We start from the raw sequence: 18,712 nt of genomic DNA on the forward strand, positions 1-18,712 counted from the left end.
ATTCTCAAATCCAAATTTACCTGCAATAATGCTAGTAATTTTCATATCTGACTCCTGTGAGTCAGGATCCAAAAGGAGGGCAGTTCAATGGCTCCTTTAAGCTCTGACAATGATGAATGTAGATGTATTCCAAATTTTTAGCTAAAATAATATTTATTATAATAGTTATTATTACTGCTACTACCTCACTGCAAGACTTACTGAATAACTACTATATGCTGCTCTGGCCTGGGTGAGAGATGTCCACAATTCTACTCATACATTTTAGCTAAAGGGAATTTAATGAAAAGATAGAGAATAAAAAGGTAAAGTTAAAGAAATCAGCCAAGGGAGTTAAAAAAGTCAAGGCTAACTGTAGAAAACCATTTCCATCTTTAGTTCTGAAGGACCAAGGACGGTGGCTTCTGTCACAGAGCTCATTGAGAGCTGGAGCCAGGAAGAAATCCCTTGCAAACATCTTCCCCAGAGACACATCCCAAGACATTCTGCAGGGAGGAGTGCAACCCTTTTAGCACATTCATAATGAAGCAGGAAGGGAATGATAAAGAAATTGAGATAATTCCCTATCCTTCCCACTTCTGACGTCCCGGTGAGTCTTCTCATCAGTCAAGGTCAGCTGGAAACCAGACACCATAGGTGCTCTATTGATCAGGTCCATAGGAGCCCAATTCCAGGTGAACAATGCAAGGCACAGAAGAGAAAGCAATAGATGTGAATGGGAATGGGGTGGAAAAGGAGAATCACCACCACACCTGTATTATCTATAAATACACAATGTTCCATAATTATGCATTACTATCCCTATTAAAAATATAAAGGTACAAAACTCAAAATCAATATATCACTAGTTCAAGTTCAACAAAAGTTAGTTTATATTCTGAAGGTGTTTCAGACTCTGAAACCTTCTCCAGATACTATCCACTAGACTTGCTGTAAGCAGGAACTTAATATTTCCCAAAGTCTAACATATGAAGTCATTTGGGAGTAAAGTAAAACAAATAATGAATCCCATTCCTACATCACTCTTGGGGGATGCAATGCCCTGAAGACAGAGAGGAGTTGGCAAAACTCATGTGCTCCATGAGCTTAGGATTTTCAGAAGAATCAAAATACTGTGGTTGTTCATAATTTGAACGATTTTTTGCTAGAAATAATTGACCTGCAGGGATTTGGTCTCCACGTGGTAATTCCATTACAAACTCTACAGGTTCTCAATACCCATTCTGTCATCGTGAAATCACTCTTCTTTCTCAGGTAGGATTACATATATTTTTTAAAAAGTTTAAAATCCAGCAATAAATATTTTAATTGATAGAAATAAATTGAGCTGAAACATATTCTGATGAATTAGAAAATGTTTTTATTAAAGTGTTGCTATTCCTTTCAGAGTACTGGTGTTTACAGAGTGTTTACATAATGAAATGAAAATAGACCAAAGAAAATACTTATTTCATCAATAATTATTGACTGCCTGCAATTCAGCAGGCACGAATCTAGGTGCTTCTGAGTCTACAACTAGATCAGATAAAGTCCTTGACCCTAAAGGAGCTCATGCTTTGATGTTGAGTTTTGCTCTAGACTAGAACTGGATCATTCACCAAATAATACTAGTAGCCACAATTTGTTAAGTATGTACTACATGACAGATATATTTTAAAAACTTTTACTGAGTTAATTTTCTCATCTAGAAAGAATGCCTATTAATCAAATTTTATGGATAAGAAAACTGAGGCACACAGAAATTAATAACTTGCCCCAGGCCACACAGGTAGGAACTAGAGGCACTGGGTTTTTCGCCCAGGAATTGTGACTGCAAACTCCCAGTAACTGTCCCACTCTGCTGGTTTTCAATAGTAAACTATGCTTACTGTTTACACTTAATTTAGAACAATCAAGATCTGGTATTAAATCATCCTTCTGATTCATTTTGTGTTAATAATGCCACTCTTTACTATTATAAGAGCTGTATCATGTAATATTTTATAGCCCTTTCATAAAGAATGGGCTACTTTTAGGTTTATAGCCTATATTACTTAAAAATAATAAAAAATATATTTTGTGAAGGTGCCTTCTTTAGATTTCTTTTTCCACTCCAAATTGAACCAAGACCACTTGCCAAGGAGATACCACTCTTGTTAAAGTCGAAGACCAACCTTCTAGACTCTTTGTAGGACAGAATAGTAGAAGCAAGCATTCACAAGGGAATGTCTCAGTGTAGGACACATGTCAGGAGAGCAAAGGCTCAGATGCCTCCAAAGCCATTTCTGTCCAATTGCAAAAGCTTCTCCCTGAGATTTCTTTGCTCAAAGCAGTAGGATACTGTGTTCTTGTGTTTTAGAAGAAAGACTATTTCCATAAAATTCTCAGTTAAATTATTTGGACTGTTTATTGCTTGCATTACTTCAATTTCCAATAGAAAAAAAGAGACTCATAAAAGAACAGATGAATTGAGAAGTTATTTTGAAAGGTAATTAATATTTCAATTTTAAAAAGCCTATTAAAAATGTAATCATACAGGGCGTGGTGGTTGGCAACTGTAATCCCAGCACTTTGGGAGGCTGAAGCAGGTGAATTGCTTGAGGTCAGGAGTTCAAGACCAGTCTGCCAACATAGTGAAACTCCATTTCTACTAAAAATACAAAAAATTTAGCTGGGTGTGGTGACAGGCACCTGTAATCCCAGCTACTCCAGAGGTTGAGGCAGGAGAATTGCTTGAACCTGGGAGATGGAGGTTGCAGTGAGCTGAAATCGCGCCATTGCACTCCAGCCTGGGTGACAAGAGTGAAACTCCATCACACACACACACACACACAAGAAATCCAGCACCAAAAGAGTATTTGCCTATTCGGCAATTAAATGTACCATCAAACAAGCAAATAAAGGCTGTGGTATATTATACATCATATTATACATATGTTATATAATTGTGATATAATATATAATATACCACAATTTCTTTATCCACTTGTTCTTTGGTGGATATACACATATATATGATGCATATGTATATGTATATATATCTGATATATATAATTCACAGCAACCTGGATGGGTTTGGAGACTAATATTCTAAGTGAACTAATTCAGAAATAAAAAAACAAACATAGTATGTTCTCACTCATAAATGGAAATTAAGCTGTCAGGATGCAAAGTCATAAGAATGACACAAAGGACTTGGGGACTCAAGGGAAACGGTGGAGGAGGTGAGGGATAAAAGGCTACAAATTGGGTTAATTATATACTGTTCTGATGATGGGTGCACCAAAATCTCACAAATCACTAAAGAACTTACTCATGCAACCAAATACCACCTTTTCCCCTAAAACCTATGGAAACCTATGGAATTTCTTATGAGCTATTTTTAATATACAGCCAAAATAGAAAATACTATAAAGACTCCTTTGTAAATACAACTAATCACTATTAAATCTTCACAGAATGCCTTGTTTCAGTTATTTTAGAAATTTAAAACTTATTAAGATACGTCTTTCCTGACTGATTCTGTCTCTCGTCCCATTTCTTGCTGTAAACTCTTCATGAATTTAATGTTTCTTATCCTTCCGTAGAGTTACATCATTGGATAGGTGTTTATATATTCACAGAAATATGTAGTACTGATTTGCTACATTTAAAACTTGAAATAAATGCACCCACTCTATGTATCTTTCTGCAATTTATTTTATCTTGCACTAAATATTGTTAGATGTATCTGTGATAAATCATACAGCAGCAATGGCATGATCTCAGCTCACTGCAACCTCCGTCTCCCAGGTTCAAGCAACTCTCCTGTCTACCCTCCCTAGTAGCTGGGGTTACAGGCACCTGCCACTACGCCCGGCTAACTTTGTATTTTTAGTAGAGACGGGGTTTCTCCATGTTGGTCAGGCTTGTCTTGAACTCCCAACCTCAGGTGATCTGCCCACCTCAGCCTCCCAAAGTATATTTATTCTACTACTGATGAACAGTTACATTTTCCAGTTTCTTGATAATATGAAAATCCAGTAATAAGTGTTTTGTGTATAATTATGAATGTGTACCACGTAAGGAGTTCCTCTCAGGTGGGTTGGTAATTTCTTGGTCATAAGATATAAATAACTTTAAATTTACTATTTATTGCCAATTGTTTTACCGACTTATATTTCTAAGAACAGTTTGTGTTACCTTTACATCACTTTATTCTTGCCAAAACTAGGTGTTGTCAGACTAAATGTTTTCTAATCCGATGGGTAAACAATGAATTCTCATTTCGTGTTTAATGTTGAATTGTTATTACAAGTGAAACTCAATATTTTTAAGTACATTGATGCCAATCTCATATTTCTCTTTCACTTGTATGTCCATATACTTTGTTAACTTTTCAGGTAGGGTGTTTTATCTTTACTTCATACATTTATAATAGTTCCTTATGTACCAAATGCTACAAACAAATCTTTTGGTGTTATAGGCCATTTAACCTTAAAAACCTAGGGTAATAATGCCAGGCACTGTGGCTCACGCTTGTAATCCCAGCACTTTGGGAGGGTGAGGCAGGAGGATTGCTTGAGCCCAGGAGTTTTAGGCCAAACTGCACAAGATAGACTCCCTCTTTACAAAAAAATAAAAAATAAAAAATTAGCCAGGCATAGTAGCATATCCCTGTGGTCCCAGTTACATGGTAAACTGAGGCAGGAGGATCATTTGAGCCTGGGAGGCAGAGACTTCAGTAAGCCATGTTCTCACCACAGCACTCAAGCCTGGATGACAGAGAAAGATCCTGTCTCAATAAAACAAACCCCCAAAAACCTAGGGTGAGATGAACAGATGAACATTATCTCTTGAATGCCTCAGCAAATAGCCATAGGTATCCACTTTTCTGGTAGCTATAATTTGATTAGTACAAGTTTGGAATTTCAGCTCATTTGACAAGATTTTTGTAATAGATATTTTCCCAGTAGGATTGGATTTTTTTTTCACATAGTGAATATTCAAATGTGAGCATAAAGTGTTTCCTACTGATTGGGATTGGATAAATTATATGAAGTATGATCCTAGTATACTGCTTAGCCATTGAAATACTGGTTATTACCCAAATAGAAAATTAACATTTAAAAGAGCCAACAGGCTGAGCACAGTGGCTCTGCAAAAACACAAAAATTAGCTAGGTCTGGTGGCAAACGCCTGCAGTCCAAGCTACTTAGGAGGCTGATGTGGGAGGATGGCTTCATCCTGGGAGGCAAAGGTTGCAGTGAGCCAAGATCATGCCAGTGCACTCCAGCCTGGGTGACACTGTAAGATCCTGTCTTAAAAAAATAATAAAATAGGCCGGGTGCAGTGGTTCTTGTCTGTAATCCCAGCACTTTGGGAGGCCGAGGCGGGTGGATCACGAGGTCAGGAGTTCGAGACCAGCCTGGCCAAGATGGTGAAACCCCGTCTTTACTAAAAATACAAAAATTAGCTGAGTGCAGTGGTGGGCGCCTGTAATTCCAGCTACTTGGGAGGTTGAGGCAGGAGAATCGATTGAACCCGGCAGGCAGGGTTTGCAGTGAGCCGAGATGGTGCCATTGCACTCTAGCCTGGGTGACAGAGCAAGACTCCATCTCAAAAATAAATAAATAAATAATAATAAAATATAATAAGAATGCCAACAGAATAATTCTGATTTCAGTTACAGCTTATGCTTTTTTGTGAGAAATTCAACTCTAATCTTTTAATTTTATTCTCCTTTTTTCTGTTGTTCAGACATTGCATATTAAAAATGCATTCTTTTTCTTAACCAATGATTTTATCCTTATTCTGGAGAGACCTTCATATTTTAAGGCATCTCCCTTGTTCTTTCATGAGCAAACAGTTGCACATACCCATTCTTGTGATTGTGTAGATATTGCAACTCTATTTGGCTCTCTTAGTTACACACAAAAAAATTAATCATAATAATACAATGTCATGTTTCCTAATATATTCTAAGAGTTCTGTGAGAAATGAAACCTATTATATCTATCTCCTTGTTTTCACAGCAAGTCATCAATACAGGTTTCTAAATTGAGAAAGGATAATTACAACTGAAGGCACATGGTGATGAAAGAAAAACTGTTGATTCTGACATACGGAGCTAAAAATTTAATACTCACAATCTTTAAAAGTCAGTATTAGAAATGAAAACTTCTTTTATATATGGTTGGGTGATCTGTTGGATAATGTTTTATTCTTCTTAAAGTAAGCTGTCCTTGTTCTTTGGACATATTTTCAGTGTTGTGAGGTCTCTTTTCTTGTCTCTGTCTCTTTCTCTCTCTGTTTCCTTCTCTGTATCACTTTCTATCTTTCTCTCAATTCCTAGTTCATATTTTGGTTTAGCTTGTTGTGTTTTACAGACTCTTCACATGATGGCCTCAGCCTTACATACTTTCAGAACAATTTCAGTACAGAGAAGGCTGTTGCTTATTTTTGGAAATGACTCCTCTTGCCTGAAATGGCTCAATTACCCAGCAGGTGTATGTGTGTTTGTTGGTGTGTATGTGTCGTGTATGTTCAGGTATGGTGCCAGTGGAGGTACAATCATACAACGAGAATGATTTTTGCTCTACAATAGCTACTACCATTTATTGTACTTTTTGTAGTACAATTTTTTTCTTACCCACTGCTCTGTTTGTTAATAAACTCCTAGTTAGATAAGAAGGTGTTATTAACTAAGAGTTTGTTAGTGATAGTTTATCCTGTTCAGATGTCAGAAATAATGTTAAAACTAGTTAAAACTAGTCTCTATTAGGAGACAGCTTAGACACTCTCCCATGTGCAGTTCCTATGTCCCTTTTTGCAAACATATTTACAGCACTGCCTATTATGCATAGAATTCTGCTGGTGGAAAAACAAGTTTGTCCAGACATTTTAGCACTGGTTTGCTATGCTAATATTGCTATATATTGAAAGCACATGATTTGAGATTGATTTATGTATAGTCATTTTCCCCACAACTTGCCATATTAGATCACTATATTAATTTATTTTGCTTGCTGACTATTTGCTCTAACATTATTTTTTAAAACAATCAGAAACTTCTTAATAGTACGTGACAGTCACACATAATTGTTCGGACTAAATTAGCAGTTTGACCATCCTTATGAGGATCAGAACAAAATCAGATAAGATATGACAGAAAACATATAGCTTTGAGACTAAAACCTTAAAAATGTAACTGTTTTCCTTCTCTTTTTTGAGGATTCTTAGATGTGAAGGCTTCATGTGTTTTCTCTTTTCTGTTTCTGTTATACTGCCTAACATAGACACATCATCGTTACTTATGCTTATCATTCAGTGTACCTACTTCTCAAGGAAAATGTAATTTGGGTAGTGGAAAGGAATTCGAAAAGTCATTGGTCTCATCAGCCTGCATGGATAGTCTTTGGATTCCTATCTCCATAGAGAAAGTCAATAACCATTTGCCTTGACCACACCCTATTTACTACTGAAAACTCTTCATCTAACATCTAAGTTTCTCTTCTTCTTCTCTCATTCTTATCCTTTTTTTTTTTCTTCTTTTAACCAGGCTTCCTTGATACTGGGACCAAAAAGAGAAGAGACAAGAGATGAACAAGTGACTTTCTGGACTGTCAACTTAAATTATTTGTTAAAAAAATCTAGGGGAAAATGGGTTTGAGGAATGCCTTAGTTTTCAATGCTTAAGCTTTTGACCTGTTGTAATTCTGGGTATGGAAAGAGTTGTGGTGACATTGTGGCTCTGTTTTCTATTTGATTTTGTTTTTAACGACTCTCTGGATGTTAAACATCTAACAAGTAATTTGACTTGCTTAATTCTAAGGAAAGGAAAAATTTCCTTTTTGTTAAATTTATGGGGTAAATTCACTTACATTAAATGTAGAAATTTTAAGTGTGCTGTTCAGTAAAGTTTGACAAACGTGTACAGCCATGCAATCACAATTCCAATTTTCAAGGATACTGTGCAGCTGGGATGTGACTTTGAGAATAGGGCAAGTAAAGATGCCACAAAACTCACTGTTCTTACCAAGATTCAGAAATTTTTAAATACTCACTCACAGAATTGTTGCAAGCTTTTGACTACTTTTTAGTGTCCAGAAACAGTTGACTTTGACTTATTTTTAGTGTTCTCATGGTTTTTATGGAGGGACAGTTTTGGGAAGGTCATTACTCTGTCATTCAGAAAGTTGATTCCCAGATAGATAGATCGATAGATAGATCGATGATAGATTAATCAAGATTGTATCAACATTTTGTTCATTTTTATTTCTGAGAGTAGTATCTCATTATAGGGATATACTATAATTGGCTCATCTATGCATCTGCTGATACATGTTTGAGACTCTTTATGGATATGTCTTCTTTTCCCTTGGATAAATACTGAAGAGCAAAATTGCTGTGCCACAGTTTTATGGTGAACTATAAATTTATACAAATTTTATAAAGGACGACCAGTTTTTTACAACCATTGAATTATTTTGCATTCTATCATGGTATGTATTCTGAGTGTTTCAGTTGTTTCACGCTGTCATTGTTAATCTTTGCACTGTCAATATTTTTTATTCCTCCCTTTGAAGTGAGTGTGAAATGTTACAAAGATAAACAAAACCAGCTACCAGTTAAACTAGTAAGGATGGATTTTCATCAGTAATATACTATTGCTATGGACAGAAAGGTTCATTATAAACTGAACTCTAATTTGGTTTGCCCAGGGGTAACTGTGTATTCTAAAGGTAGAATATGAAGGGACATGAGCAGGGCTCAAGAGTCAGAGAAGTAAAAAATTACAAAAAGTGTGAAAGGAGTGTTGGTCCATGTGAAACCCACCTAGGTTTGCCAGCTGGCTCCTACCCTCCCTTGGGAGGTGGTAGACAAGAGCTCTTTCTCCAGATGTTGACTGAAAGAGACAGTACATTTTGTTGGCAGCCTTGAGTTTTCTCAGGCAGGTACTTCAAGGAGGATTACATTCATCCTAGGGATATGACCTTGAGCTGTTAGCCACTGTGTTTGTGTTTTGTTCAAGTCTTTTTAGGCCAAGGTTGAGGCCTAGTCAAGAAAGTGCTCAGAGGGTTCTTTCTAGAGTTTGGTCCAGGAGGAAATCTTTGTTACATGGTGTTTCATTATAGGCATAATTTACATTTTCTTGAGAAATACAGATGTTGAATTTCTTTTCATGTGATCATTTGCTGTTCATGTATCTTCTTTTATGAAGTGTCTGCTCACAACTTAGACTTTCTTTTTTTTTTTTTAAATTGAACTGTTTATATTTGGACCAGTTAATTATGGGAGATAGTTATATGTTCTTAATACCAATCACTTGTCAGAATCACTTACTGTGAATAGTCTTCCTAGTCTATGGTTTGCCTTTTCATTATCTTAGCATTATTTTGAGAATGCATGTTTTAAAATTTGATGACACACACACACTCTCTCTATATTTTTTTCTTCACAATTAGTGCTTTTCTTTTCTTCCTAAAAAATCTTTGATTTCCTCAAGATCACAAAGCTATTCTTCTACTTTTTTTTTCCTGGAGGACTTATAGATTTAGCATTTACATTTAGAATTTTTATTTCCACCAACTTATTTTGAGTGTTGGCATGGGGTGTGTTATAGGAGTTTAAGTTAAATATTTTGATTAACATATCCACATTTTCCAGTCACAATCTCCATTAAAATACCTTTGTACCTTTGTTCAAAAATCCATTGGCTACATATACGAGTGGATCTATTTGTGATCTCTCTATTCTGTACACCTAACCTCTTTATCATCCTTAGATTCACACATTGCTTTGAATGCTATACTTCTTAGTAACTCTTAGGTGGATAATATTAACTTGAGAGTTCTTCGCATACTTTATTTTTTCAAGAAAGACTTCAGAAACCCCTGTTCAACTTGTGTTTGAAGACATTAAATGTTTAATTAGCATGATTTTACTTCAATTGCAATGATCAATCGATTGATATCTGCTAGAAGTGCACCTAATTAATTAGTTATGTTAATACTACAATGGTCAGATAATTGGACACATCGTACTGGCCATGTACATTTAAGTAGTGCAAATTATGCAACAATATTTGTTCACTTTCCAAAGGGGTTTTTTATTTTTTATAACAGCATTTATTTTACAAACAGATCGTCAAGTTTTCCAAATAGCAGCCTGCTGAAATCTGATAGAAGTGGCATTAAAATTAATGATAGATTTAGGAAGAATTAAAACACTGACTATATTGAATATTCCAATGCACAAGTGAGATGTATGTCTTTATAATTTAGATCTTCTTTAATTTCTCTCTGCAGATGTTTGCGCTTTTCAGTATCTTTTGCACACATTTTATTATATTTGTTTCTGAGTAGCTTATGCTTTTAAGTTACTGTGATACTTTTAATTTTCATATTCTACTGTATATTGCTTTTACATAACTGCATGAGTGTTTTTGATGTTTCTGTTAGCTAGTCTGTTTTGAGACAGAATCCTGCTCTGTCACTCAGACTGGAGTCAAGTGGTGCAATCTTGGCTTAATGAAGCATCTGCCTCCTGGATTCAAGGGATTCCACTGCCTCTGCCTCCCGAGTAGCTGGGGCTACAGGCACATGCACTACACTTGGCTGATTTTTGTATTTTTAGTAGAAATGGGGTTTCACTATGTTGGCTAGGCTGGTCTCAAACTCCAGACCTCAAATAATCTGCCAACCTTAGGCTCCAAAAGTGCTGAGATTACAGTTGTGAGCCGTCGCACCCGGCCTGCATGAGTGTTTTTTGTGTATTGAATTTGTAATTGTAATCATATCATCTTCCAAAATACACACTTAATTTCCCGTTTGTATATTTTAAAAGAACTTTTATAATAAAGCATCATGTCATCTGTGAATAACATAAATTTATTTGTTTCTTTTCAATTTGTATACTTTTTATTTAGTAGGTATGACTTTCAGAACCATATTGAACCTACTACAACTTTTAAATAAAAAATAGCCAATTGAATAATCACAAACACACAAGTAAAAATCTTAAGGGCCAATAGGATATATCCCATTGTCTGAACATTGTGTCATTTGTGTAGCTAAATCCATTAGGTGTTCTACTAGCAGACATACATCAATTGGGCATTCCAGCAGAAGCAAAGTGACATCAACTAAAGAAATTAATGTGTTCCGTAATATAGATAGAACCTTCTGAAAGGTTTCTATAAAACATAAAATAAGCATGTGTAAGACTCATTTTTGAGTTAGTATAACATATATAGCTAAATCTATATTCTCTAATCAAATCTATAAGTAAATTAATATTGCCTTCTAATGTGTGGACATCTGATCATGTGATCCCATATTAAATTTTTGGAGACTTTGCTTTTCCTCATCAGAAATAACCAATCCATTACTTTTTGTCTATCCATTCAGTTATTATTGAGCTAGACTTATTTGTTATCAAAAAAGTCATTTTGTAAATCTTATGTTTTATTGAAATGTTATTGTATATTAACATGTGTAAGAAAACAAATAAATGAATACATATATACATACACATGTACTGTAGGGCATATTGCCTTCAGATTGAAAGCTGCCATTCTGCCTAAGAGTCAAATTGTCAATTAGTTTTATGCATTAAGGGATGAGGAAATGAGAGACACCAGTATTATAGTCCTATACGACCCTTCATTCTATAGAAATATTTAAGAAATACCATTTTATTTTTAAATTAGTGTAAGGAATCAAAACCATACAGATAAAAACTGAGATAAGGCTTTAAACTCAACCTGAGGAAAAAAATATACTATGCTCAAATCGCTCACATTTCATGGGATGTAACAAATCTACATTTTGATTTTGATATGTAGCTATATTGTGTTGACTGATTTCTCAAAGACTAACCACCACTTATGATGTAAGAGAATTAGGGATGCCTATTCTGTCTTGGTCAGAGCCTATTTTGATTCATTTGTGCTAACCTGGAACTATCAGTGCACTGGAAAATACAGACTAATGAGACATCTCTAACTTCTCTTGTCATCTAACAAATGCCATGTAAACAATTTTTAAATATTCTTCCATTTTCAGCCCTATTCCTAAATCAACAATTTTATGAATCATCAATTTTATAAATGGTCCTGGTCTCAAACCTGTCTTTGATTCTTAGCTTATTAATGACTTTCAATAGGGCAGACCTGTTCTAGCATAAATGCATAACGTTCATCCTCCAAAGGACCTGGGCCTTGACCAATACTTCTGCTTCCTTCTACCAATTATGTTGTCACTCTTCTGCTCTCCACATCCTTACAAATCCTTTCTTTTCTCAAGTCTTTTACCTGCCACAACTTTCTACCCCTCACCCTCAGTAGATGACCTCAATCCAGTGTTTATAGACAAAAGCCAAAGAGTGCTGATGGGAATCTTCTTGTTTTTATTACACTAAAATTGCAAAACTTATCTACCTGTATTTTCCTTCTTCCATATTATTGAAAGTGATGGCTAGTTTCTCTGTTTGTGCTAAAGCTCTAATGAACACATGTACCAAAACTGTACATAAATGTTACATAGGGATTTCATCCTCAAAGGTGAATCTAGTTGCTCAAGGCATCAAATTAATGTTATGCCCTTGAGGAACAAAGGATATTATAACTGGTTCTTTAGAATGAGTTTAAAAATACTCCAAGGAGTATAGCTAAGAAATATATATCTTGCCACCTTGCTTTTATAAAATATGGTGAGTTAACATTAACAGGTAGGTCATCTTCTACACTTGTTCACTAAAAATATAACTTTTCTATGTGTGGAGAGTAGTATCCAATCAATAGAGGAAACATTTTCAACAGTTTCACTGGAATTTGCTATTCATATGTTAACATTTCATTGACTCTAAATCAATCATACGCAAGCTCCACTGATGTATATATGAGAGCGAGATAAACAATGGCTTTAGGATTCAAAATTTTGAGCAATAATTTTTACAATCATAGCATATTTTCACTAAGAACTGAGAGAGAATGGTTTGAGTTGGAAGCAAAAACTGCTTTTAACCATTTTCTGTGATTTCCTAACAATATTTTAATGAGTAGTTTAGTGGCATATAAATGGGGACCAAAAAAATTTCACACTCTTCCTCAGGTGCTATAACTGTTTATTTACTGTTCAAATGTTGTATTCTCAGAAAATACTTCTTTGAATGGTCATCTAAAAGAAGCTCACATTCATTGTTCTTCATCTAACCAGCTTTTACTTGAAATTATGTATCTTTGTGGATTTAATTGTTATTTCTCATATTATAATGTGAGTTTCATGGACTTGGAAAATTTGTTCACTCCAATAACCCCAGGAATTGTAATACACACACAAAAAATCAAGCTATGCAGTGTACATGAATAAATAGGCAGACAGAATTTCAAAATGTTCTTGGCTTTGTATATTCTTAGCCATATATCAAGCAATAAGTTTAACTACTTTAATATTCACTGACAATCATACGTTTTAAGTGAAAATGCTACCCCAATTTTTTTCTTCTGTTTTGTATCTGAAATAAGAAGATATCAGACATGGAGAGAAACTGGAGATTGGACTTCCTACATTTATTTATTTAAATGCTACTAATTAATATCTGATCTTCATTTCATTGTTTTTTTTTGTTTCCTCAAAAAATTTGAAAAGAACTACCCAATGTAGAATTCACCAAGAAGACAAGTATAAATGTATTAATGTATGAATTTATATATGTATATATAAGGGAGAGAGAAATAGAGAATGTGTCTATAAGTGTGTGGGTTTGAGATACAAAAAGAGATAAAAAACACACACATATAAAGAGAAAATATTATGCAAGAATTCTGATGTGTTTATTGAAAAAAGTATTTGGAGCCTAGATGAATAGATGAACGAGTGAATGATACATGGATGAAACAAATGCCAAATCTGAGTCAGAAAGAAATCCTCACATTCTTTGTCACTTTCAGTTTCAAGAGACAAGATGTTCTCCAAAAACCACACTACAGTGACAGAATTCATTCTCTTGGGACTGACAGATGACCCAGTGCTAGAGAAGATCCTGTTTGGGGTGTTCCTGGTCATTTACCTAATCACGCTGGCAGGCAACCTGTGTATGATCCTGCTGATCAGGACCAATTCCCACCTGCAAATCCCCATGTATTTCTTCCTTGGCCACCTCTCCTTTGTAGACATTTGTTATTCTTCCAATGTTACTCCAAATATGCTGCACAATTTCCTCTCAGAACAGAAGACCATCTCCTATGCTGGATGCTTCACACAGTGTCTTCTCTTCATCGCCCTGGTGATCACTGAGTTTTACATCCTTGCTTCAATGGCATTGGATCGCTATGTAGCCATTTGCAGCCCTTTACATTACAGTTCCAGGATGTCCAAGAACATTTGCATCTCTCTGGTCACTGTCCCTTACATGTATGGGTTTCTGAGTGGGTTCTCTCAGACACTGCTGACCTTTCACTTATCCTTCTGTGGCTCCCTTGAAATCAATCATTTCTACTGCGCTGATCCTCCTCTTATAATGCTGGCCTGCTCTGACACCCATGTCAAAAAGATGGCAATGTTTGTAGTTGCAGGCTTTACTCTCTCAAGCTCTCTATTCATCATTCTTCTGTCCTATCTTTTCATTTTTACAGCGATCTTGAGGATCCGTTCTGCTGAAGGCAGGCACAAAGCCTTTTCTACATGTGCTTCCCACCTGACGATAGTTACTTTGTTTTATGGAACCCTTTTCTGCATGTACATAAGGCCTCCATCAGAGAAGTCTGTAGAGGAGTCCAAAATAATTGCAGTCTTTTATAGTTTTTTGAGCCCAATGCTGAACCCATTGATCTATAGCCTAAGGAACAAAGATGTAATTCTTGCCATACAACAAATGATTAGGGGAAAATCCTTTCGTAAAGTTGCAGGTTAGGCCTGTGTTTATTTGTAATCCCTAAGTGCCTGTGGGGTAACAAACTGAAATGGGAAAACCTAGTGTAGTCATGATTTAACATTATGGGCTGTTAGTAACCACTTTAGTTTATTCTCAAAATTAACACTTTGAAGATTTAGTTTTTAAAAATAAAAGCCTTAATGTTGAAATTAAAAATGTTTTGTCAGAGATTCTATGAATATAAATTGTTTGGTATCTAATAATTCTGTATGAAAATACTGTGTTTACTTACTTGGGGGTAAATTTTTAACCAACAGCCTGAGAGAAGCTCTGAAAATCCAAACCCTTTGAGTATTACTGTCCACAGAGCCATAGTGAGGTTCAAGATAGGGTGGATGATTTTATATTTTTTAAAAAATGATGCCGGGTGTGGAGGCTCACATCTGTAATCCTAGCAATTTGGGAGCCCAAGGCGGGTGGATCACCTGAGGTCAGGAGTTTGAGACCAGCCTGGCTAACATGGTGAAACCCTGTCTCTACTAAAATTACAAAATTAGCCAGGTGTGGTGGCACATACTGTAATCCCAGCTACTCGGGAGTCTGAGGCAGGAGAATAGCTTGAACCCTGGAGGAGGAGGTTGTGGTGAGTCAAGATTACGCCATTCCATTCCACTTGGGCGACAAGAGCGAAACTCCATCTCCAAAAGTTAAAAAAAGAAAAAAATAAATAAATAAAAAGAAAGAAATTATTTCTACTTCCATGTGGTGTCTTGAACAATAGCTCTGAAACCTGTGAACCTATTGTAATCACTGTGCAAAAAATGTAAATATATGAATCACCTATATGTTAAATTTTCTGTTAGTATTCTCAAAACCCACACTGTAAACATCTTGAGAAGCTTCTTTTTAGTTCATGTGGTAATACCGGTTATGGTCCTCGATTCTGAAAAATCAACTCTCAACACTTTTTTTTTTTTTTGAGTTTTCAAATGTATGGATCCATTTCTATCATCAGAATACTTCAATTGCATTCCACGTATGTTTTCCAGTGCAGTACCTCTGACTTAGGAATAATTTAGTTGCAGTCAATAGGGTCTATCAATTGATATTTGCATATGCATAAATGACTTTGTTACTGGAAAAAAGGGTCTTGATCTAGACCCCAGGAGGGGGTTCTTGGATCTACAGAGCAAAGATTTCAAGATAAGCTGCAAAGTGCAGTGAGAAGAGATAGTTTATTAAAGGCTACTGCATTACAGAGTAAGGTGTTCTCAGAAAGCAAGTGGAGGAATGCACCCTCTTTAAGTATTTTTTATATACTAGTAGGTTGTGCCTACATGTGGGTAGGCTGACAGCATGACAAAATTTATCATTATGTTGATCTAAAGAAAACGATCCTTGATATTTTAGTGTGTGCATAACTATTATTATCATGATAGAAGCATGTACTCTTATGAGAACTGGGACACCTAGACTCTCGCTGCATGAGACAACGGAAATGTCCAATCCTTGAAAAAGCACATTCTTGTGCATCAGTTTTTCCACAGCCAGCTGTCCCAAGATTTATGCCACCTAATAAGCTGATAATAAAACATTCTCTTCAAGTTGAAACAGAATGCTGCTGTGGAAAAATATTTGGCCTTGTAATTATTCAGAACTGAGCCTGAATTCTAGTTTTATTACTGTTTTGTTAGCTGGGTAAACTTAGAGAAGTTCCCTCTCCATATCAGTTTATTCAAATGCAAAATTCCATTTCATGGAGTTATTGTGAATATCAAATATTATTTTTAATGTACATTTTCCTCAATTGCATTTTGAGGCAAATATGCTGAGTTCCAGTGTGGACTCAATTCCATGAAAGTTTTTTTAACATGGGAAACATGATAGAAACAATAAGTTAAATATGTTAGTTTTTTACTTATTTAACATATGATTATTATCCCTGTCAGGCACTTTCCTCATTGGCAGTCACCAGTCTCTTCTACCTGTTTGTTTCTTCATCAGTCTCTTACTGTTTCATTGTTTCATCTATCTATTTCTAAAACATTTCATGTTTTTTTCCAGAAATTATTTGTACCTAGTATTATTTGTTTACATGTCTTAGGCATCCTATCAAAATGCAAATCCCTTTATCAAAGAAATACTTTTAAAATATTTTTATTATTTAGATTAAACAATATCGAAGTTTGTACTTAGTACATATTCTTGTGTGAACTTGATAAAGGGCAAACAGTGGAGGAAATTCAGTAGTGCTCTTGAGATGGGAAGGACAATTACCTGAATTCAGGTTTCATGAGAAGTTAAGTATCCTCAGACTATTTTAAATTTGTTTTTCAGTTTTGTATAAAGTGTTACCCTAGTTGGATAACAGGTGATTGCTTTGAGCTCTACTGAAGTATAAAATATAGATTTTTTTTCTAACATCTTGATTCAAGATAACATAGTACAACCAATGAGTATTTCTTCCCTTAAGAATGTTCTCCACTGTGATTTCACTTCTAATTACCTCTTCTTACTCATGTGGGGATTCTCCTGAGATACGTGCTGATACCAGTGATGTGGGTATATAACTTCCAGCACTGGCCAGAATTTGACCTTTGGGGTCATGAAAAAGACACCCTTGTTTTTACAGGTAAGAAAGGAAATGTTTTTGCATATTATTTTTCAGTATCTAATAATGTCTGCATTCACTTTGTTAAATTGTGTACATTTTAGACAGCAATGTGTTTAAATAGGCAGTTTTGAGGCAAATTTGCACAGACAATGCATTTTCCATGAAAGAAAATCTGTAGGGAGCTTACTTAGCTTCGTCTTTCACTTTTTTTATAGTCCCAGTGTTATGGAAACATCCTGGTAGAATTTCATAGTATGACTATTTCAGCAGATGTTTTCACTGTTATTACTTGAAACTAGGATTATTTTTGTGTTTTCCATTTGCCTAATGTCTTGGTGCCTACTGTCACCAATCTCCACAAGAAAAAGGCAAATTGAAAATAATTTAGGTCTACATAGCTTAATTAATCACATAAAATTTTTCTGATGTCTAAGTAAAATAAATGCTCAGACTTTTTGTTGTGTCCATTAAACCTATGTGAAAGTGGTCCATTAGCTTCAGTATGTGAAGCTCACAAAATTGGGTGAGTAGATATTACATCCTCTTGGGTTCTCTTAATTTATAAGATCCTGGGTTCTTTTCCAATGCCCTATTTTTGTCTAGAGACCTAGATTTTACAAGCAATACTTGTACCTCAGTGAGACTTTAGTTTTCAGACTATTATTTTATTTTTTTCAACAAAATACTTGAAACATAAATCAGCTGGATTATAATCAAATCAGTCTGATCATAATCAAATAACTAACTTGTGTCAAGGACCTTAAACAGTAAGTTGATGAATGAAATTCTCACGCCTATTTTTTTAGGCTGCACAAATAGTCACAGAATCATGCATTATCAAATTCATCATCATCAAAGTTACTGTCTGCATTTGAATGTTTGTTTTGAGTGTTTCTTGCCTCTCAGTACCAGTGGAAAGATTTCTCATGGGCTCTATATCTGTATATTAGTTATTATATATTAGTCTATTAGTTAGCTCTGATTGCCACTGTCTCTACAATGCTAGAATTAAAATATGGTTAATGATAACGGTCTCTGCTAAAAGTGTGTGTACAGATGACCAGTGAGATCTGAGCAAATTTGCAAAGCTTCCTAGTCAGGACTAAAACCAAGATCTTGTACTGAAGAAGTTGCTCATCACCTGAGAGTTAAAAGAAGCCCTTGTGCCTTCCTTCTTGCCAATTAGGTTACAATTCATAGGCATTATTCTAGATTCTTGGCCCAGATTTTTTCATATTCTTTACAGTTAGGGCACTGATACCT

General features: G+C 35.3%; 1 protein-coding gene across 1 annotated transcript; it reads left to right on the forward strand.

Annotated features, from left to right (window-relative positions):
* The first annotated feature begins 13,926 nt into the window (after positions 1 to 13,926).
* On the forward strand, positions 13,927 to 14,874 carry LOC103235606 (olfactory receptor 5M1-like). The gene has a single exon (XM_037997610.2). It carries the CDS (start codon positions 13,927 to 13,929, stop codon positions 14,872 to 14,874), a length of 948 nt encoding a protein of 315 aa, XP_037853538.2.
* The last annotated feature ends 3,838 nt before the right edge of the window (positions 14,875 to 18,712 follow it).

This window comes from Chlorocebus sabaeus, chromosome 1, assembly GCF_047675955.1.
Source record: "Chlorocebus sabaeus isolate Y175 chromosome 1, mChlSab1.0.hap1, whole genome shotgun sequence".
Classification (NCBI taxonomy): Eukaryota; Metazoa; Chordata; class Mammalia; order Primates; family Cercopithecidae; genus Chlorocebus; species Chlorocebus sabaeus.